General features: G+C 52.3%; 1 protein-coding gene across 1 annotated transcript; it reads left to right on the top strand.

Annotated features, from left to right (window-relative positions):
* Positions 1-2,686: 2,686 nt before the first annotated feature.
* Positions 2,687-22,397, top strand: EPB42 (erythrocyte membrane protein band 4.2). Its single transcript, XM_051822042.2, has 13 exons — positions 2,687-2,838; positions 5,481-5,666; positions 6,254-6,487; positions 9,558-9,676; positions 10,818-10,922; positions 11,633-11,810; positions 12,413-12,551; positions 12,841-12,944; positions 13,620-13,862; positions 15,259-15,558; positions 18,719-18,879; positions 19,951-20,084; positions 21,645-22,397. Exons 1-13 carry the CDS (start codon positions 2,829-2,831, stop codon positions 21,805-21,807), a joined length of 2,076 nt encoding a protein of 691 aa, XP_051678002.2. The 5' UTR covers positions 2,687-2,828; the 3' UTR covers positions 21,808-22,397.
* The last annotated feature ends 612 nt before the right edge of the window (positions 22,398-23,009 follow it).

The raw sequence follows: 23,009 nt of genomic DNA, 5'->3' as shown, positions 1-23,009 counted from the left end.
GTCCCTGTAAGGAAAGGGTGAGCAGAATGAGAGTTTGGCTTAACAGCTAAGCCATCATTTGGGATGTCCACATCCCGTACCAGAGCGTCTGGGTTCAAGTTCCCAATTCTACTCCTGCTTCCAGCTTCCTGCTGATGCACACCTTGGGAGGCAGCACTGTTGGGTCCCTGCCACCCACGAGGGAGACCTGGACTGACTTCCCAGCTCCTGGTTCTATCTGGCCCAGCCTCAGCTGGGGCAGACATCTGGGGAGTGAAAGCGGAGGGAACCTCATTATCTGCCTTTCTCTTTCAAATAAAAAAAAAATAATATTCTTAAAAATAGGAAAAGAAATCTCTGTTTCCTCATGTTCCCAGAGAAGCAGACATGGTGAGAAGACCAGAAAGGAGACCATCACCGGACAGCAGCCCTGACGGCTCCTTGATCTTGGACTTCTGGTCTCAGGATCTGTGAAAACAAATGTCTGTTACTGAGGTCACCGAGTACGCGGTCTCTTGTCCTGGCAGCCCAGGCCGGCATTCACACTCCCAATGGTAACTTTTCCCCTAAACCATCGTCAGCTCAGAGTGCTGTCCAACTATTTTTTCTTTACCAATCTGATAGGTTAAAATGATATCTCAGGAAAGGTTTATTTTGTGTTTATATTAAAATTTTCATGTTTGAAAGATTTGCATTTCCTTTTCTGTGAATTGCCTCTCATATTCATCATCAATTTTCCTTTTTTTTAAGATTTATTTATTCATTTGAGAGGCAGTTACAGACAGAGAGAGACAGAGAGCCAGATCTTCTATCTACTTGTTCACTCCCAAAATGGCCAAAACGGCCAGAGCTGAGCCGATTTGAAGCCAGGAGCCAGGAGCTTCTTCCTAGTATCCCATGTGAGTTCAAGAAACCAAGCACTTGGGTCATCTACTGCTTTCCCAGCCCATCAGCAGGGAGCTGGATCAGAAGTGGAGTAGCTGTGGCCGGCGCCGCAGCTCACTAGGCTAATCCTCCACCTAGTGGCGCCGGCACACCAGGTTCTAGTCCTGGCTGGGGCGCCGGATTCTGTCCTGGTTGCTCCTCTTCCAGGCCAGCTCTCTGCTGTGGCCCGGGAGTGCAGTGGAGGATGGCCCAAGTCCTTGGGCCCTGCACCCCATGGGAGACCAGGAGAAGCAGCTGGCTCCTGCCATTGGATCAGCGGGGTGCGCCAGCCGCAGTGCACCGGCCGTGGCGGCCATTGGAGGGTGAACCTACGGCAAAGGAAGACCTTTCTCTCTGTCTCTCTCTCTCACTGTCCACTCTGCCTGTCAAAAAAAAAAAAAAAAAAAAAAAAAAAAAAAAGAAGTGGAGTAGCTGGGACTTGAACCAGCAACCATACAGGATGCCAACACTGCAGATGGCAGCTTTACCTGATATGCCATAATGTTGGTCTTAGCTTCATTTCTTCCTTTTTTTTTTTTTTAATTATTTACTTATTTATTTGAAAGACAGAGCTAGAGAGGCAGAGGCAGAGGCAGAAAGAACTCTTCATCTGCTGGTTCACTCCCTAGAAAGCCGCAATGGCCAGAGCTGCGCTGATCTGAAGCCAGGAGCCAGGAGCTTCTTCTTGATCTCCCACACAGGTGCAGGGACCCAAGGACTTGGGCCATCCTCCACTGCTTTCCCAGGCCATAACAGAGAGCTGGATCGGAACTGGAGCAGCCAGGACTCGAACAGGCGCCCATATGGGATGCCGGCACTGCAGGCAGCGGCTTTACCCACTGCACTACAGTGCCAGCCCTCCAGCTTCATTTCTTATGAGGACTCTTCTTGGGGGGCAAGTGAGAAAGCAGCAGTTTCTTTTTCTTTTCTTATTCCTACATGTTTCTTCAGATGAGTAATAGGTCAAAGTTTTAAACATACAAAGGGGTGAGTGAATAGCAGAAAATCATTTTCCTACCACACCCCCTTGATCCCTTCCCACCGGCAACCACAGCTTTTTGTGGGTTGTTCCACAGACACCCCCAGCACGTGCAGCCAAGTCCAGCTGCCCCTGAGAGTGCTGCTGACCGCACAGTCTCAGAGCCTAGGCTGATGCTGGGCTTTGGAGGGCCAAAGAGGGCCAGGTATGAGGTTCTCTCCTGTGCCTTGTCTCCTCAGAAACCAAACCAGGAGAAATCCAAAAGACACAGGACTTGAGCCCATAGAGAGTTCCAGACCTTCTCTGGTAGTGTCCCCACCAGGTGGGCCTGGGAGAGCTGGGGCCCTGGCTTCTGCTTTTAGGACATTTTCCACCAAGAAATCCTTATCTGTTTCACACAGATGATTTGCATACGCGCAAGTTCTCTCTTTACATTACCCAACACAGTCCATGAACATCTGGTGACTTGCAGCTCATGAAAGGTTGAGGGCTGTGACGTCTGGGGCTGAGATGTGGACCTCTTGTTCCCATGGAGTCATCTCTTCCAGAGTCTTCCAGGTAATACTGCTGAGAGTCTCCTGAGACCTCTAAGAAACTAGGACTCATGGTTTCTTCTGGATTTCAGCTGCCGCATCTTCCCTATTCCACCCCCTCCTTCAGGCCCGGCAATCATCCTTCTGCCTGGGCCTCCTGGCCCAAGAGATAAAATGAGAAGGGTTCTGTGTAGCAGCTGGCCCAGGAGATACCAGCAGAGGGAGAGCAGCAAAGAAGCAGCCTGTTGAGGTGCTCCCAGGAGGAGGAGCTGGAAATGCCACTACTCATAGATCCTTAAGCTAACAGCAGTTCACCCTTGTTGTCCGGAAGACAGGTCCAGAGAGGAGGCCTAGAAGCAACAGCTCAAGAGAGGCATTTTCTGTGATCAAGTGGAGGAGAGCAGCCTTCAGCGATGGGACACGGTGAGTCAAGACAGCCCTCAGCAGGGTTTACTGGACTGTCAGTAGCCCCTGCTCATCAAGTGTTTTCATTAAAGGAAGTAGGACAGTGGTGGTGGTGGTGGTGGTGGTGGTGTGGCTATGGTAGGGGGTTGTGGCTAGGGAGGGGCTGTGGCTGTGGTGGAGATGTGATGCAGCTGCGGAGTGGAGTGCAGTAGGAGAGCGCCAGTGGAGGCGGAGGTGATGGTGGTACAGCTATGCGGGGTATGGCGGATGGTGGTGTGGCTATGGGGTGGGGTGTGGTGAGTTGTTGGAGTAAACTGATGGTCAGTTGTGATGATGATGGTGAGATGGCAATGCTGGTTAACATAGATCTATATTCTTATCCCAGATCATCATAATGTGATTGCTCACAGCTCACTGGGCTGTGATACAAATTAGAGGTGCCATGGGGAGGTGTCAGAGGCCAAATGATGGAAAGGGGGAGGCAGGAGTTTGGGAAGCCAACTACAAGGGGGCAGAGGCAGGGAAAGCACAAGACATCAAGCAGACCTGGAGGATGCAGCAACCTTAGGGGCTCTGCTGGGGTCTGTCAGCATGGGCGTGGGTCCACGGCCCCCGTGGTGCACCTGAGATGTCAGTGTGTCAGTGTTCCCGCTCTCCCCTTGATCAAGCAAGCATGAGCGATTGGATATCTACTGAGTTCAAAGCTCTGCTGGGGCAGGAGACACAGTTATGAAAAAATACTGTACCTGGGGAAGCTCACCGGAGGATGGGAGCAAGAGGCTAAGGAGATTATAGACACAAAATTGACAGAGTGCTGAAAAGAATGGCGCAGAGTACCATGGGAGCTCAGAGGACTGACTTCCACAGGAAGTCAGTGAGGACGGGTGCCTCTGAATCCTGGAAGATGAGTGGGTGTCTACCAGGCAGAGAAGAGGCAGGGACAGCCTTCCGGACAGAACCGGCCCAGATGAGTTCTGAAGAGTGGCTCTGCTGGAACCCGGCTGCCGTTGTGTGCATTCAGACACCTCAAGGCACAAGCAAAGCCTGCAGTCACACTGCTCACCCGTCCAGTGCCCAGGCTCCAGAGGCAGGGCTGGTCCTGAGCCCGGCAGCAGCTTTGTGGTGTCTGTGTATCCATGGACTAGCCCCAGCCTCACGGTGGCTATTCTATCTACGGACCATCCCACTGGTGGATGAGGGAGACACAGAGCAGAGGCGGCCCTCAAGGGCACCAGGACCGGGGAAGGCCCTTTCCCTCCACTCACTTTCACATCTCTTTGTATTCAACAGTTCCTTCCTTCCCCCTTGACTTCCTGTCCTTGGCCTCTACTATCAGCTCCATCATGAATGAAAGAGAAAGTCGAGCAGGGTGGTTGTTTTCCCTTTTGCCCCTCATCCTTCTTGTATGCTGGAAAGGTGGGGAGCAGAGGGGATCTGAAGTAGGAATATCCTGAGTATGTCTTGGAGTCTGAAGGCCATGCCCTCAGGCTCAGGTCACTTCCTTGAAGAAGCTCAGACCCTAGTCCACACGTGCAAGCGGCCTCTCTCCTGGCAGCTAAGCCGCTGCAAAACTACACTCTGCATCCCAGACCAAGGAGGCTCCCCATGGCCTTCTGCGTACAAAGAGAACAAAAGCACACAAGTCCTGTGTTGCAAGAGAAACTCCGTTCTGTTTTCAGTCATGGGCCTTATCTTGGGTGCACCGAGCATATCTTTTTATTTCTCTGTTTTTTTTCCCTCCCTCTGTAAAAGGAACCTGGCTGACAGACTCATGACTCCCGGGCCACCTCCTTGGAGAGTTTGTCTGGGGTGCGCCGTGCCATGAGCCTTTAAGTCAAAGTGATCTTGACTGAGTCAGTTCCACTCTTCTCAACTGTAAGACAAGACAGTTGGACTCACTGATCTTAAAGGCAGCTCCAAAAATTCTCCGAATGGAGCTGGAGTTCCCAGCATCCCCTGTGACTGACAGTTTGAGTCCCAGCTGCTCCACTTCTGATCCAGCTCTCCATTAATGTGCCTGGGAAGGCGGTGGAAGATGGCCTGAATTCTTGGGTTCCTGTCACCCCTGTGGGAGACCTGAATGGAGTTCTTGGCTCCTGGCCTGGCCTAGCTCTGGTCATTGTAGCCATTTGGGGAATGAACCATCAGATGGAAGCGCTCTCTCTCCCTCCCCCTCTCTCTTTCTCCCTCTCTCTCTAACTCTGCCTTTCAAATAAATAAATAAATAAATCTTAAAAACAAAAATAAACCTCCCCCCAAATTCTCTGATTGTATTCAAAGAAAAGAATGAGTAGGGAGAGCAAAATTCTGGGTGTTATTCATTGCCTTGGACTGGGACCAGAAAAGGATGTCAACAATGAGAACAAGCAATGCTCTCGTTACCACCACCACCAGTTGCAGTTAATGGGACTTACTATGTGTCTGACACCACGCTAAGTGTACACATGATCTCATTTAATCCCCACAATTTTGCAAGGAAGGGTAGTTATGCAAAGGACAAGGAAACTGAAATTGAGTGGTTAAGTGACCTGCCTATGGTTGCACAGCTAGTAAGTAAGCTGAATCTAGCATTTAAACCCTGGTCTCTGCAGATCTCCACTTTTACGTACATCGTCACATTGACCCAGTCTCCTCCTTGACTTGTCTTTCTTCCACAATAGCCCTGGGTATCATGAGCTGTGACTTGCAGGCAGCAAGAAACAACGAGGAGCACCACACCAAGGCCATCAGCTCCCGGCACCTCGTTGTGAGGAGGGGGCAGTCCTTCACCGTCCTCTTGCATTTCCGTACCCCAGTCCGCAGGTTTCTGCCTACCCTGAAGAAGGTGGCCCTCGTCATACAAACTGGTAAGTGAACCTGAACCCCTCTGGCAGCAGGACTGAGCGGGGGAGCTTCTCTCTCCAGCACCCTGTCAGGGAACCCAGGCGGCCCCGGCAGCTGGGCCTTCTGAAGTCCCGGGGGTGGGCAGGACTGTGTGAGGGCACCACAGGACGGTGTGCACAGCACAGACTGCTCATTGGGTCACTCACCGGCTCCTCTGGCTCCAAGCACACTCTCAGCTGTGCACAAGAGCCTGTGTGGGATCTCACCAAGGATGTGTGTAACACGGAACGGCTGCCATTTGTTACATCCATGCTACATGTCAGATACTGGGCCATGAACTTCACGTGCAGTATCTCATTCAGCCCTCACACTGGCCCTATGAAACGAGTACTCTCATTATGCTCCTCTTATAGACAATGAGCCTTTGAGAGACATGGGCCCAGGAATGCCAACAGCCTATGGCTTCCACATCACCCTTTGCTGCTCCCAATTCTTTCATTCTCTTCCAAAGCCAACTTTCCCCTGCTCCATCTTTGTGACACTGGGACTTGATTACTCTGAGTCGTGACCAAGAAGTTCAAATGGCTGATTCACTGCTATGTGACTACAGGAGAGCAACCTTCCACGGCCAATAGGACCCAAGCCATCTTCCCGATTTCCAGCCTTGGGGACCGAAAAGGGTGGAGCGCGGCGGTGGAGGAGAGAGATGACCAATCCTGGACCATCTCTGTGACCACACCTGCAGATGCTGTCATTGGCCACTACTCACTCCTGCTGCAGGTCTCAGGCAGGAAGCAACGCCTTTTGGGACAGTTTACACTGCTCTTTAACCCCTGGAATAGAGGTGAGTCTGGACCTGGCTGACCTGAGCTTTAAAGGGACTGAAGGCACCAGAGCTGGGGGGTGGCTCTGGCAGGGAGCACCTGCCCCCAGATACCTGCAGGCATCTCCCTCCAGGGCAGCACCAGCACTCAGTCCCGGCTGGTGCCTTCTCCCTGGGTGAAAAGACTCTCAGATCCAGGGTCCTTGGCATCATGCACATCAGAAGGAACCTGGGGCCCACTGAAAGCAAAAGCTTCCATCACCAAACCCCAGGGTTACTCAGGTTATTTTGGTCACAGGAGTTCAGACTCACTGAGATGACTCTAGGAGAGCTACCCTTTATTTTAACAGTATAGGGTCGAGAACTGGGAAGACCTCCGGGAATAAGTAGGTGGCAGGAGGGGCTTCTCTGTCACTCTCTCCAGACTCCCTGGTCTGTCTCTAGGATGTGTTTAGCTTTTGTGGGCCCAGGAGCTTCTGTAATTTGGAGGATCTTCTTTAAGAGAAAGAATACAAAGTTTTGAGTTGCTGGAGCACCCAGCAGGCTCCAGGTTAGTGAGAATCCCTAGGCTGCAGTAAATCTGCCCTTTCTTCCTCTCCACTTGCTTGTCTGGCTCTTATTACAAGTGCATGGCTCCTCTCCTGGAGCCATGATAGTTCAGACAGCCTGTGGGTGGGTTTCCCTGTGGTCAGGTGACATCTGTTGTCCAATCAGTGCCCCTCAGGCAGAGCTCAGCCCTTGCTGTGGCTGGAGCTATTTCATCAGAAGATGGTCAGCAGGCACAGCTGATTTGCCCAAAAGAGGACCAAATAGGGCATGTTCTCTTCCTTCTCATTCTGAGTATTGAGCCTATCTCTTCTCTATTTTCAAATTAACTGATTAAAAATTTTTTTATTTAAAAGACAGGGAGAGAAAAATCTTTCACCCACTGGTTCACTCCCCAAATGCCCACAACAGCTAGGGCTGAGCAAGGACAAATCTGGGAGCCCAGAACTCAATCCAGGTTTCCCACATGGGTGGCAGGGACCCAAGTACTTGAGCCATCACCTGCTGCCTCCCAGAGTGCACATTAGCATGAAGCTGGAATTGGAAGCAGAAAATGGACTTGAACACAGGAATTCTGGATATGGAATGTGGACATCCCACGTGGAATGTTAGCTGTTGTGCCAAACATTTGCTCCATATCTTTCCTTTTAGAATCGACCACACCCACCTTAATTCTCTGGGCCCCTGAAGAGCTGATCGGGAAAATGGAAAACAGTTTCTCCCAGTTTCCCTGTCCTGTACACCTGCCCTTTCCTTTCAAGATTTTTACTGCCAGCTTGAGGGGGACTCCATGATATGTCAGGAGCAGGAGACTAGAGGAAATACAGGGAAGTACCAGAGTCTTTCCTGGTTCCTGTGGCCCCAGGCTTGGACCCCACTTCCTGACAGCCCTTCTCTATGGTAACTGAAGCCCTCTGGCCTCTCTGGCCACTTCTCTTGACCAGAGTGAATTCTCTAAGCCCCCCTCAAATGGCCCTGCCTGTCCTCAGCTCAGGCCTTTCTTTCCTGCTCCAAGCAGGTAGGCAAGAGGAACAATGGGTGGAAACTAGAGATCATGCAGGCACCCCTTGCCCTGGGAAGGAATGTGGATTCAGAGCCGTTGACCTAAGGAAGGCCCCATGGCTCTCCCTATCCTGGCCTTTAAGCGGTTCCCCCCAAAGCCAAGGCTTTTGTGAGTTCACTTCCCCCAGGACACATGCAGAGCTAGGCCCTGTAGCCAGAGGAAGGGCAGAGAAAAGACACCCACAAGTCTTGACTCCAGTGCCAAGATCCCTGCTCCATGCTCCGCTTGTAGGGAGTTGCTTAGGGATGGCATCTCCATGTGAGTCTGTCTGGGCAGGGATGGATCACTGGCTCTGCTCATCTGGGAGTTGAATAAGGGATTTTGAGAGATTCTCTGGGATCTCAGACTCGTCTCAGCATACCTGCAGGTGGAAGTCACCTGCATTAGGAAAGAAATTTTACATCATATAATGAAAGTCAGAGCCCAGTCTGTAGGGCAGGGACTTTATAAAAGGGGGCTGTACCCTACTGTACTTCCCAGAGCCCTGCAAGATGCTGGGGCCAAACATCTCAGTTTGAAGGGATTTCCAAGGAAGTGGTGCCAAGCTGACTTCCTGCAGCATTAGGGATGGAAGCACAGGAGACAAGGGCTCCCTGGGCCTATGGTTCTGTGATTTTAGAACCGAGATTTTTCAGGGCTTCCTGACTTGTAATACCTTACCCTTCTGCTGCCTTGACTGCCCCCATCCCAGCCGAATGCCCGAGGCTCCCGAGAGATGTAGCCCAGCAGTTCCTTCGGATGATTTGGAAACGCTTTGCTCTTTCTAGTTTCCAGGAACTAGACTACCCACCTCCCCAGCCCCACTCCACTCCTGCAGCCAGATCAGACACATGGGCATTTGGCAAGCAGAGCAGCTATCCCCATCGCCCCCAGCTTCCTAGAGTAGATGATGGCCTCCTCAAAGGTTGACCAACCTCCACATGATGTCCAGCCCAGCCCTTGGGTGAGAAAAGCCAAGAAGGCTACCCGAAGTGACCATGGGAGTCCTGGGCCCACCAGACACCCCAGGGCAGAAGCCATTGTTCTTGCTTCCACTTCCCCGCCCCAGGGCTCCTTTTGACCCAACCTTGCCAAATGCTCCTCTGTCCTCAGCTCCCCCAACCTATGCTTAATTGCTTCATTTCTGAAACATGTTTTTTGGGGTCAGAAATGGAAGCTGTGGGGAAGACATTTCAGGCCACTGGGCATCTCTCTGAGTGGCAGCCAACATCTCTTTGGCTGATACTGCTCCAGCTGCAAATGTTCTCTGGGAACCACCAGGCTTTTTGAGGTGGTTTGCCTGGTTGATCACACAGGCCACATCCTGACTGACCCAGGGGCTCCAGGCTGGGTACCACAGAGGGTAGTGGAAAGGGACTTCCTCCTCTGTCTTCATTAGGCTGAGAGCTGAACCTGACCTGCGCAGGGAGGGCAGAGGCCTGGGCATGGAGCACGGGCCCAGCACTGCCCAGGTCCTCATCCATCCCCACCTGTTTCTCACAGAGGATACTGTGTTCCTGGAGAATGAGGCTCAACGCAGGGAGTATGTGTTGAACCAGAATGGCATCGTCTATCTGGGCACGGCTGACTGCATCCAGGAAGAGTCCTGGGACTTTGGTCAGGTACAAATGAGCTCCAGGGAATAGAGGGGTGGTGGCTGGCCCATAACCATCAACGTTCATGCCAGAAAGAGCTGGCAGGTGAAAAGGCCCTGGTTGGGAGGCCACTTCTTTATTTATTTACTCACTTATTTGTATGTCAGAGTTAGAGAGGTCTTCCATCTACTTGTTTACTCCCCAGTTGGCTACAATGGCCAGGAATGGGCCAGGCCAAAGACAGGAGCCAGGAGCCAGGAGCAACTTTTGGGTCTCCCATGTAGGAAGCAAAGGCCAAAACAGTTGGACCATCATCTGCTGTTTTTCCCAGGCCGTTAGGGAGCTGGGTTGAATTAGAGCAGCCAGGACATGAACCAGCACCCATATGGGATGCTGCTGTTGCAGGTGGCAGCTTTACCTGTTACGCCACAACACAGGCCGCCACTTATTTAGCTCACTTCAGCCCTGGGGTGCCTCCCTTCCCTTTGACTCACAGCAGACCCTCCTCCACAGCTACCAGAGTTACCTGGCTACACATCGAGGTGAGTGAAACCTCTGTCTCCAGGTGAAGACCAAACACCCTGGCTTTCCATCTAAGGCCTTCCCACAGGCCACCCTGGGCTCCAGTCCTCACCAGCCTGGTGGGCACAGCTGCAGATTCTCTCTGCCTGCAACAGCTGCCCTTCTTCAACGCCTGGAAAACTCCCAACCATCTCTTAAGACCTTCTGAAACATTTCCCTAGCCGCTGAAGGCTAGGGGTGTCTCTCCTCTGTGTCCTGGGTTCTGGCCAAGTGGCTGTGATCTGTAATCCAAGGGGCCATGTGTCCATCTCCAGTCCTGAACTGTGGGCCCCTTCAGTGCAGGAGCTGCCTTGATATCCCCCCACTGCTGCAGGAGCTCACCTGATGGAAATGCAATGAAACAAAGCTACTCAGTGCCTGTCCTCAAGAGCTCACATCCTAGCAGGAGAGTCAGACCCCGGAAGAGTGAAGGCCTGGGTGCTCAAGCATAGGCGGGCAGAAAAAAACAGAACTCCCTCGGGGGACAGTGAGACAGGAGAGGAGGCGTGGAGCCTGCACTTGGGAAGAGGATGGGATGATGCGGCTGTGCTGTGGGATGAGTGCCTGACCAGGGACCCTTCATCATGGCCTTATGTGGTCCTTACAGTTCGAAGGGGATGTCGTGGACCTCAGCCTGGCCCTGCTGAGTGTGGACAAGCAGGTAGAGAAGTGGAGCCAACCCGTGCATGTGGCCCGAGTGCTGGGTGCCTTGGTGAGTGAGAGGCAGGGGAGGCAGAGGGAGGAGAATGTGGGACAAGAGCCCTGACAGAGCTGTCCCACACATCGCAAACAGTTCCCTGCTCCCAGGGGGTGGGAGGCAGTTCCTAGAAAAGAGTCTGGGTGAGGATGGAGAGGGACAGGTGAGAGCATCTCCAGGGACAACAAAAGCCAAGAGAGGAGTCATCCTCAGAACGGGGGGGTGGGGTTGGGGAGGGTGTCCCTCTTACCCCGTGTTTGCTGCCACAGTAACCAAAGGGACTTGCATTTACTTCTAAAGGAGTCCTAAGATGCAAACCGGGGAGCTGGCCTGGTGCTTTCCCTTATCTCTAAAAGTCCTTTGGTAGGAACCCTGCATTCCCCACTTCCTCTTGTGTCTCTGAAGTCCACCCTGAAGAGGTGCTGAGGGTCAAGGCCGGCCCAGGAGGAGGAGGAAGCTGGGATAAGTGGCCCGCAGGACCCAGCAGCACACAACCGCAAAGGAGTCAGTGCTTGCCGGCGGGCAGCTCTCATGGCATCACCCTGGGGATCGGAACCCATGGGCTTAGGAGGGAACCAGCGGAAGGCAGGCACAACAGGCACCCGTAGTTCTGACGCAGGTGGTTTGTTCTTCACTCGGACAGGGGGCTGAGCCCTCTTTACTCAGCACATGGGGGCTGTCCTGCCTGCAGGACCCCCACCAACACCACCCCTCTCCCCAAACAGCTGCATGCTCTCAAGGAGAAGAGTGTCCTGCCCACCCCACAGACCCAGGCTGCCGAGGAGGGGGCCCTGCTGAACAAGCGCCGGGGCAGCGTGCCCATCCTGCGGCAGTGGCTCACTGGCCAAGGGCGGCCCGTGTATGATGGTCAGGCCTGGGTGCTGGCTGCTGTCATGTGCACAGGTACGGAGCAGGGGCTGCACAGGGCGGTCGCCTGGGCCGCTGTACAGAGTCTGCCCTCACTCTCGGGTGATCTGTGAGCTCCCACGTGGGAGGGACAGCTCCAAAAGCAGGTGCTGCCTCTGCTCGGCAGCAGCCTCTGCGCACCCGGCAGGTTCAGGTGCACGATGTGGCCAAGAAACTGGCTGCTCATCCCGGCCACCCTTCCCACCAGCTTCTGCTTCTTTGTCCCCAGCAAAGACGGGCCCATTTGCAGACTCTGCTCCCAGACTCACTTCCTCCCCGCGGCCTCCCCTCACCTGCTCCAGCAAAGCAAGCCCCTTGGCACTGCAACACATGTTCTGTACCCCTCTCCCCTGCCCTGTCCTCTGCCAGCTGAGAACTTGCTGGCCCTGCCTCATTAGCCTCCATGCATCTTGCTGTTGGGTGTCAGCTCTGACCCCTGGTGCCTGTGTCCCTCCTCCTTGCATGACGTCACCTGGCATTTAAGACAGAGCCCTATGTGCCCCACTCACCCCTCTCCCCTACTGGCCCCCTTCCACACACACTCCTGCATACACCTTGGTCTTTCTTGCACCCTCTGATGCTGCGCCTCTTCCTTACAGTGCTGCGATGCCTGGGAGTCCCTGCCCGTGTGGTCACGACGTATGCCTCAGCCCAGGGCACTGGCGGGGGCCTGCTGGTGGATGAGTATTACAATGAGGAGGGTCTTCAGAATGGGGAAGGCCAGCGGGGCCGAGTCTGGTGAGAAGCCCAAGGGAGATGCGGTTCTGGCCCAGGGAGGGCTCCAAAACGACTGGGGGGGGGACAGGAGTGGACCTTGGGGAAGCCTCCACTCCCAAGAGTGCCCCACACTGAGACTGACCTTGGAGGCTCTTGCAGGCAGATGCTGTGGCCAGTGAGGGTGTGTACTGGGGGTGTTACAGCCACCTTTGCACAGTGTCCTCCCATCCCCATGGTAACAACGCCCTGCCCAGCTGCACTTCAGGACTCCTTTGTTTCCCACTTGACTTTCTCCCTGTGCTACTGTCAGGATCTTCCAGACTTCCACGGAGTGCTGGATGAAGCGGCCTGCTTTGCCCCAGGAGTACAATGGATGGCAGATTCTGTACCCAACTGCTTCTGGAGGAAGCGGAGGTAATGCCTAGGGGTGGGCCATGACCGCCCAGGGTCCCTCAGAATGGAAGCAGAAGCAGCAGGCAGGTCAGAGAGACTCTGCCTCCTCTGAAACAGAAGCAGGGCCCTGGGGCCAGCAGGTGCAAGGAAGTGGAGGTGTCAGTTATCCCAGCCATGAGCTAGGTGCATGGAGGGGTTGAGACTCGGAGAAGGGCAGAGGGCTCAATGGCGGCTGAGGAAGTGCTGGGCCGAGGACTTGCAGGTATGCCTCCCAGGTTCTGGAGAGGTTGCAGAGGGTATCAGGAGAGGCGCAAGCCCAGGGAGGAAGCGCCCAGAGCCACTGCAGGATGGCTCTCTTCACCCAGGAACAGAACTGTCACAGAGCCTGGCACACAGTAAGTGCTCAGGAAAGGTGACCGAGTCCTGAACATGAGGAGCACAGCTGGCTGGGGGACTCCTGGGCACTAAGCCTCCTACTCTAAGGTTCTACCTGCCCAGTTTCTGAGGGGGTTCTGCCATGGGCCACGCCCAGAAAGTACCATCACTAGAGAGTTGTGAGTTCACCTCTGGGTTGCCCTCTCACAAGTCCTGCCTGGTACCAACCTCTGACCTTGACCCTGGGGGAGGGAATAAAGGATACAGGACAGGGACTGGGCATGGCTGCCCTGCTCATGGGTGAACCTTTCCCTCCCTCAGTCCTGGGGGCCTGCGATCTGGTCCCTGTCAGAGCAGTCAAGGAGGGGATCCTAGGGCTGAGCCCTGCAGTGTCAGACCTTTTTGCCTCGGTGAACGCCTCGTGTGTGGTCTGGAAGTGCTGTGAGGATGGGACGCTGGAGCTGACCAGCTCCAACACCAAGTACGTCGGCAGCAACATCAGCACCAAGGCCGTGGGCAGTGACCGCTGTGAGGACATCACGCAGCACTACAAGTACCCTGAAGGTACTGACCAGGGAAGGGCCAGCCAGATAAATGCAGGCCAGACACAGCCCTAGTCCTTTTCCCCATCAGGGAGAACAGAGTTTCTCACCCTGGCTTCACAATATTGACATCTGGGGACAGATATCTGGGTTGGGTGGGGGGGTGGGGGGATGGGGAGGCTATGTCTGTCACAGGACCTTTAGCACCATTCCTGACCTCTATCCAAGAGATGACAGCATGCACACCCCTCACCACCACTACCAGTTGTGACAACCAAAAATAATGGCTCCAGATGTCTGTAGGGGCCAAAATGGCCCCCAGTTGATTTCTGCTATAAAACAGCTGCATGAAGCCTTGTGATGCTGCCACTCCTCCTACGCACCCTAACCTGTTGCTCCAAGTCAGTTGAAGGCACTTCTACCTTTGTCCCAACAGGGAGGCTTATGCCACTCTGGGGACTCCCCCTTAACCATCACATGGTATTTCTCACCTTGGTCTCTTCAACTCGAAATTTCCTCTTTGCCTGGAGCTAATCTGGGGCCTCACCAACTCTTATCTACAGTTTCATAGCTGGACTCTGCCTTCAGCTCTCCATTCTTGTTCCCTTTCCAGCTTTCAGTTTCCAGAATGTGCTTTATGAGACACAAATGTTGGCTGGTGCCACGGCTCACTAGGCTAATCCTCTGCCTTGCGGTGCCAGCACACCGGGTTCTAGTCCCGGTCGGGGTGCCGGAGTCTGTCCTGGTTGCCCCTCTTCCAGGCCAGCTCTCTGCTGTGGCCAGGGAGTGCAGTGGAGGATGGCCCAAGTGCTTGGGCTCTGCACCCCATGGGAGACCAGGAGAAGCACCTGGCTCCTGCCTTCGGATAGACACGGTGCGCCGGCCACAGCACGCTGGCCGCAGCAGCCATTGGAGGGTGAACCAATGACAAAGGAAGACCTTTCTCTCTGTCTCTCTCTCTCACTGTCCACTCTGTCAAAAAAAAAAAAAAAAAAAAAGACACAAATGTCATGCACAAGTATCATTATGTTACTCCCCTGCTCCACAACATTCCATCATCCCCATTGCCCTTGGAATCCATCCAGATCCCTTCACATAGGAAAATTCAATTCCTGGAAACATTGTCCTCAAAGACAGTGTGGGCTTGTCCCAAGGTTTGATGTCTCACTGCTCAAGGGGCAAAGTCAGCATTTGAAGAACTTGGTCCTGATGTGGCTTGAAGGAAACACACTGTATCTGTGGTAGATGTGCCTAACACTATTTGTCTGGCTAAATACCAGCATGACCTTAGAGGTCTGTAATGCTCTAGCTACTGCAGTGTTGAGTGGAAGTGGGTAAGTACGTTTTAATCCTGGAACTTTATTAGAAGGGTCTATGCCTGCTAGGTAAGAGGCTGCTTTGCTTCTTGCATTCCCTAGGATCCATTCAAGAAAAAGAGGTGCTGGAGAGAGTCCAGAAAAAGAGAATGGAACAAGGGAAAGACAATGGCATCCCTCCCCCCAGTGTCGAGATGGCCGATCCCCTGTACCTGTTCTTGGAAGCACCCAGCTCTCTACCCCTGAGAGGGGAGGCCCAGCTCTCAGTGATCCTGGTTAACCCTAGCGACCAGGAGAAGGCCGTGCAGCTGACAATTGGGGCCCAGGCCATGTACTACAACGGCGTCCTTGCTACTGAGCTCTGGAGGGAGAAGCTGTCCCTCACACTCAGTGCCAACCTAGGTAAGTCTCCATGGCCCTATCAGACATCCTGAACACACCCGGCTCCTGCCTTGTATGCAGCAGCCACAGGGCACACCCCCACAGGTCTCTAGAGATGGCTTTTAGCTTCTGGTGCTCACGTGTTCTCTCAATCTCTCTCATTCATTCAACACATATTTATTGAGCCTGACACAGGAAACACACACACACACACACACACACTCCAACTGCAATTGGATAAGAGATCCAGCATAGCAGTATAAGAAGTGTAGACAGAGTACAATTGCAGAATATCTCCCTTGCTTCCAAATAAACGCCCTGTCCTGAGTCATGAAGGGTGAGTAAGGAAGAGATGAACAGAAAAGTGAAGTTCAGGCCTTCCTGACAGAAGCAGCAGGTTCACAGGTCCTCCTCCTCCACTCCTCCCTGAGTTGTTGTTCTCCTTCCTCCTCCTTCCTCTTCCCCCTTCTCTCCCTCCTCCTTCCTCCTCCTTCCTTCTCCCCCTCCTCCCCTCTCCCTTCTTCTTCTTCAAAGAAACGCAGGCAGAGCTCTCTTGTCCTCTGTTCACTACCTAAATGTCTGCAACTGCCAAGGCTGGGCCAGGCTGAAGCCAGGAGCCCAGAATTCAATCCGGGTTGCCCATGCACCTGAGCACTCCAATATGTCTTAACCACTGCACCAAAGGCCCATTCCCTATGCTATTTTAGAGTTAAGATTACCTGGTCTAGAACAATTGTTCTCAAATTTTGTTGTACTTTACAGTCATCCAGGGAACTTTGATGTTCAGCTTGCATCGCAGGCAATTAAATCAGAAACTCTATGGCGGGACATAAACAACAGAATTTTGAATACTCCTCAAGTCATCCCAGGAGCGGGCAAGTTTGAGAATCAGTGACCAGTGGGGAGCATGGCATGAGAGCTGGACATGGTCCAGATGAGGAAGTCAGGAGCTCAGAACTTCTGGGTCTCCCACATGGCAGGGGCCCAGGTATTTGGGTCATCTGCTGCTGCTCTCCCAGGCATGTTAGCAGGGAGCTGGATTAGAAACAGAACAGTTGGGACTTGAACTGGCAGATATGGGAGGCCAGCACCACAAGTGGTGGCTTAACCTACTGTGCTACACCCCCAGCCCTTGAGTAATGGTTCTTTACGCTGGCTACACATTAAATCACCTCGAGAACCACCAGAGTCTCACATCATCGATTTGGGGTACGGCCTGGCAATGGGATTGTTCTATAAAATACCCCGATGTGAAGAACCACTGGATCAGAGGTTGGAAGGTTTTGTAATAGCCGAGAAATGCAAGCCAAACGAAGCCAGCAGTACTAGAATGAAGACACGCTAAGGAGGTGGGACAGACCAGCCTCATGGGAGCGGGGGGCTGCCTTCTGACTTGGGTGAATCATTAGAACAGGGAAAATGGGACAGAGCAGCAGATTCCGAGGAATGATGATGAATTTGGCTGTGGTATGTTGCTTGTGAAAACCCAAGAAATTGGGGCCAGCACTGTGGTGTAGTGGGTAAAGCCACTGCCTGCAGTGCCAGCATCCCATATGGGCGCTGGTTTGAGTCCCGGCTGCTCCACTTCCAATCCAGCTCTCTGCTATGGCCTGGGAAAGCAGTAGAAGATGGCCCAAGTCCTTGGGCCCCTATACCCGCGTGGGAGACCTGGAGGAAGCTCCTGGCTCCTGGCTTTGGATTGGCACAGCTCCGGCAGTTGCAGCCAATTGAGGAGTGAACCAGGGGATGGAAGACCTCTCTCTCTCTCTGCCTCTCCTTCTCTCTCTTTGTAACTCTTTCAAATAAATAAATCTTTAAAAAAAAAGAGAGAGAGATAATGACAGAAAACTTACCAAACCTAAAAAGAAAATAAAAGAAAACCCAAGAAATGTCTAAGTAGATGGCCAGTAAGGCAGCTGGAAACCTGAACCTAGTATTTAAGCTAAAGTCCTGAGCTGGAGACCAGTGGTGAGAATCCCAGCACAGAGGGGGCAGCTGAGAGTCAGAACCTGAATGAGCTTTTGGAGGTTGTGAGACGAGAAGAGGATGAGGAGGGAACCCAGGCAGTACCAGCACAGAGGGGGCAGTCAGGAAGGGCAGAGTAAAGGAGACTAAGAAGTCAAAGAGAAGAAGGGGGCACCTAGCAAGGCCAGCAAACAGGGCACGAGATGTCCAGCTCAGAGGCGTCCCTTGAGAGAGGGACTTCACCCAGGAGCAGTGGTGCATGCTAGTTTCCTGGAGGTTCAACCGATTAAGTGGAGGAGGTGAGACATGCTGCATGGCCATTCCCGGCAGCATGACGGGAGGAAGACAGGCTGCGTGGTAGCCAGCGATGCTGGGTCTCTGCGGGGGTGGACGCTGTTTTATTTAGATGACAGAGAATCCATCTGCTTCTGTGCTGAGGAAAACAATGAGCATAGAGGGCAAGACTGATCCTTGGGAGAAATGGGTTGTAATAGAGGAAGCAATCCTTGGGAGTATGAGATAATTGGAATCACTGTAGCTTACACGTATTGAGCACCTAATATTTCCAAAAAATGTTTTAAGTGCTTTATTTATGTTATCTCATTAATCCTCACAACATTCTTAGGAGGCAAGATCCATTTCTGTCCCCACTTCATAGATAGGGGGACCAGACAGAGACACAGAGAGGTTAAGTAACTTGCCCAAGGTTACACAGCCATCAGTGGTGGGTGGGGTCATGATGGGGCTAGACATGAGCAGGGACACAGCAGGGGTGAGGGCTCCAGTTGATGGCTTCATTTTCTCTGCTAAAGGGGAGGAGAAGCAGCAGAAATGGGAGGGAATCAGCATCTATTCAGAGACTGCTAGGTGGTGGGTTCAGAGATCACCACTCTGCAGCACTGCATTCAACACAAACCATCCCGCTGGGCAGGCAGTATCCTTAGACAAGTACAGTGAGGCCGAAGAGCTTAGCTGGTTCTAGTCCACAGGGACCTTTCCACAACCCCGCTGGGGTGCTCTGCCAGGAGTGGTGACAGGTAGAGGATGGAGGGTGAGGTCTTGAGTAGGTTCCAGGTGTACAAGTGGAGTGGGGACTGAGGTACCTTTTTGGCCTGTGAGACCCTAAGTGCTCTGTATCTCCTCTGTGTGCAATGATGGCTTGTTTCCAGGACACACACTCACCCTTTTCACTGACTCCCTCTGTCATGTCTTTCAGTTAAGAGAATAACCACCAGCCTGTCCTTCTCCTATTTTGAGCCACACCCACCAGAGAACAGCTTCCTCAGACTCACGGCCATGGCTACACACTCCAAGTCCAGCCTGAGCTGCTTTGCTCAGGAAGACGTCGCCATCTGTAGACCACAGCTTGCCATCGAGGTAGGCCCCAGTCCTTCCCTGAGTTGCTCTCAGCTGCTACCACTCAGCTCTCCATTCAGAAGGAATCCGAGCCCCCCCCCCGAGCTGCAGAGCAGATGACGACACTGCAGAACCACCAGAAAACGCTGGGTTTGAGAGCGCCTTCTCTTCAGACAGTCCTCTTACACGCACTACGAAGATTTAAATCTCCCAACTCCTTTAACTGGTTAAGTAAAGGTTCTTTCCAATCACTGAGCTATACTTACACAGATGATAACAGCCTGTGTTTATTTAATACTTTATACCTACACCAAAGTATTTTCTCCTCTTTTAATACAAAGGCCCTGTGGGGTGGAACTATTCCCATTATTCAGGTGAGGAAACTGAGTCCTAACACAAATGCCAAGGATCATAAAACAGGAAACTCCAGAGTCTGTGGCTGTTGATCCACTTGTCTACCCTGGCCAAAGTGAATGAGATCTGGTCCCTGGTGGCTATAGCTTGGTAAGGGAGATGCAATACTCGGCCCTTTGTGCTCTATCAGAGGCACAAAGTCACCACGGGATAAATGTAGTAAAGAGGACTAATTCCAGCTGATGATTTTGGGGACAAGTTCATGGAGGAGGCAGCATTTATTTGAGGACTTGCAGAGTGAGTGCACTTTCAGTACAGAGGTAGGGGAAGGCCCCCCCCCCCCCAAAGGCAGAAGGCTGAGCAAAGAGGCGCAAAGGAAAGGAGCCTGAGGAATGTGCTGGGCACAGGCAAGTCCACAACATGGCTGGGGTGTCATTTAACTGAGGGAAGAACAGGTGAGGCTGGAGAGGTGGGCTGACTTCTGAAGACAATGGAGACCTGCCAAGGGTCTCCAGCAGAGGAGAGGCACCATAAGGGCCTGTCAATGACACATCAGAGAGGGTAAGAGAAAACGCAGGAAGACCAGGTAAAGGCGCACAGAAGTCAGCTGTGGAGTCAGGGTTAGGATGGCAGAGATGGGGGTGGAAGTGAGGAGGATACAGGGGTGCCCAGGAAGGGAAGGCGTGCCTGTGGTGCTGTGCCTTTGGCATCCGCTCCACGTATTGCTTCTTCCCACAGATGCCAGAGACAGCAGAGCAATACCAGCCTCTGACGGCATCAGTCAGCCTCCATAACACCCTAGACGCCCCCATGAAGGACTGCGTGATCTCCATCCTCGGGAGGGGACTCATTCACAGAGAGAGGAACTACAGGTGAGACTGCAAGCTCTTTGTCCCGCTGAAACATCTCAACTGGTCAGAAAGCCAAGGGTCCAAAGGTAATGAATGTCTTTTTGCTACATCCATGGAAATACAAGGGGACTTCAAAAAGTTCATGAAAACATGGAATTAAAAGATAGGGTTTACTTCGGTGCAAAAAAAAAAAAAAAAAAAAACACAAAAAAACCGTTTCTTCATAATATGCATTTTCCATGAATTTTTTTCAAGTTCCTCATACATTCTAGGTATTCGTCCCTTGCTGGGTTTAGATGTTGCAAATACCTTCTTTCACATTATGTCCATCACAGCCTTTCTTGAACTCACAGCGTATGGTTTAAAGTTTAGGATGCCTGTTCCTATCATCTCTGAGCTCACTGGCAGGTGGCAGTCAGGGTTAATGAGCCACGGCCTCTGCCTCATGAAACTCACTGAGTTAACCATTCTTGTCAACTTGATGAGAAGGAAACTGGCAACATTGAAGCAGACGTTTGTGGTTTCCCAGATCAATGGTTGTGCAAAGCTCCCCAACAGAAATCTGCTGCATCCCCTCAATCACCACAAGAAGGTCCACAGGCAGGCCGGGAGGCCAGGAGGCTACTACAGGGCACCAAACACCACCTGCCGACACCTCGACGCCCTCTCAGCAGGCCTGCTGTGCACTCTGCACTTAGCACCAAGTGAGGAGTCCAAAACTAGCTTTTCCAAACATATCCAAGGTGCTAGTCATGCTCCCATAGAAACAGAATCAATAGGCTATCTATAGAGACATATGAAGGGGTGTTATTAGGAGAATTGGCTTACAGGATTATACCAACTGAGAAGTCCCACAACAGGTGACAGGCAGGCTGGAGAAGCAGGGGTGCTGGTAGCATGGCTCAATCCAAGTCTGAAGGCCTCAGAACCGGGGGAGCCAAGGAGTTTAACTCTCGGTTCAAGCCTGAAAGCCTGAGTCCCATCAAGGGGACTGCTGATGTAAGATTACCAAGTGTGGAGTATGTCCACGGCAGGGGTCGCAGGAGTTGAGCAAGTTGATTATGTCCCAGCTCTCCAAGTGAAAGACCATTTTGCCTTCTGTATTTATTCTCTCCAGACTCCCAGCCAGCTGGTGGTCCCCGCCCACATGGAGGTAGGGTTTTCCCACCCAGTCTGCTCAGATCCACATGCTAATCTCATTTGGAAACACCCTGACACACCCAAAACAATGTTGTTCCAGGTTTCTGGTATTCCTTAAACCAGTCAAGTTGACATCTATAATCAACCATCATTTACTAGTACTATCATCACCGAGAACTGAAAGAGACTGAAGGCATGGACAGAAGGAAAAACAGATGCAGCTGACAGCCCTTAGGATATTTCTCTTCTCAACCATGCAAGTGCTCAGCACAGGCAGGCTCCTGTCTTCTATCCCTTCATAACCACCTCTGTTTTAACAGCAAGGTTCTTAGCTGTTCATTTCTGCATGGTCAACCTCTCCCTGTAAGGAAGGATCAGAGTCACTGGCATGAGCAGAGCAACCTGGGACAGAACTAGTACCTGCCTTTTCTTTTATTTCAGGTTAGGCCCCGTGTGGCCAGGAAACATGCTGTGTACCCAGTTCCAGTTCACACCAACACACCTGGGGCTCCACAGGCTGACTGTGGAAATGGACTGCAACATGTTCCAGAATCTAACCAACTACAGAAGTGTCACTGTGGTAGCCCCTGAACTTCCAGCTTGAACTTCCAGCTCTTTCACCACTCTCCCCAACCAGCCCTTGATGTTACAAATCTAACACCAAACCTGTACTGGGAAGGGAAACTTTGCTCCTCAAGACAAACTCAGGTTGAGCAGAAGAGTGACCAAACACAAACTAGATCCCCAGGAATCAATAGATAAGACACTCATTTCTGTCACCCCAGCCGAAGACACCATGGGCAGTGGTTTTCTTAGAATAGAAACTGCTGGGCTTGAGTGATAAGAGGAAGCTTTTGAAAAGGTACCCAGTGGGGCCAGCCTTGTGGCATAGTAAGTAAAGCCTCTGCCTCTGATGTGCGCATCCCATAGGGGTACTTGTGTGAGATGCGGCTGCTCCACTTCCCATCCAGCTCCCTGCTAATGGCTTGGTAAAACAATGGAAAATAGCCCAAGTACTTGGTTCCCTGACACCTGCATGGGAAACCCAGAAGCAGCTCCTGGCTTCGACCTGGCACAGTGCTGGCAATTGCAGCCAGAAAAAGCAAATGGAAGATCTGTCTCTTGCTGTCTCTTCCCATCTTTCTGTAACTCTTTCAAATAAAGAAATAAATCTTAAAAAAGAAAAAAAAAAAAGACAATGAAAACTCATTTGGGTGTAGGAGTTTGGCACAGTGGTTAAGTCACCACTTGGGGCACCTGCATCCCATATATTAGAGTTCCCGGTTTGAGCCCTGGCCTGTCTACTTCCAATCCAGCTTCCTTCTAATGCGCACCTTGGGTAGCAGCAGATGATGGATCAAGTACCTGGGTCTCTGCCACTGTGTAGGTGGCCCAGATTGAGTTCTAGGCTTCTAGCATTAGACTGTCCCAGGCTTGGCTGTTGTAGGCATTTGGAAAATGAACCAGAAAATGAGATCTCTGTCTCTGTCTCTCTGCCTTTAAAAAAAAAAAGAAAAAATTTTCAGGGATGGCACTGTGGCAAAGTAGGTTAAGTCTCTATCTGCAATGCTGGCATCCCATATGGCTGCCAGTTCGAAGCCCAACTGCTCCACTTCTGATCCAGCTCTCTGCTATGGCCTGGGAAAGCAGTGGAAGATGGCCCGAGTGCCTGGACCCCCTGCACCCATGTGGGAGACGAGGAAGAAGCTCCTGGCTCCTGGGTTCAGATGGGTCCAGCTCTGGCTTTTGCGGCCATTTGGGGAGTGAACCAGCAGAAAGAAGACCTCTCTCTCTCTCTCCCTCTCT

This window comes from Oryctolagus cuniculus, chromosome 12 (assembly GCF_964237555.1).
Source record: "Oryctolagus cuniculus chromosome 12, mOryCun1.1, whole genome shotgun sequence".
Lineage (NCBI taxonomy): Eukaryota > Metazoa > Chordata > Mammalia > Lagomorpha > Leporidae > Oryctolagus > Oryctolagus cuniculus.
This window is presented reverse-complemented; position numbering and strand designations above follow the sequence as displayed.

What these genes read in the sequence shown, in the direction of transcription:
- EPB42 (XM_051822042.2), top strand. An exon ending in GGCTGCTGTCATGTGCACAG is followed by an intron (nt 11,811 to 12,412) that starts GTACGGAGCAGG and finishes TCTTCCTTACAG; the next exon opens with TGCTGCGATGCCTGGGAGTC. An exon ending in CACACTCAGTGCCAACCTAG is followed by an intron (nt 15,559 to 18,718) that starts GTAAGTCTCCAT and finishes CATGTCTTTCAG; the next exon opens with TTAAGAGAATAACCACCAGC.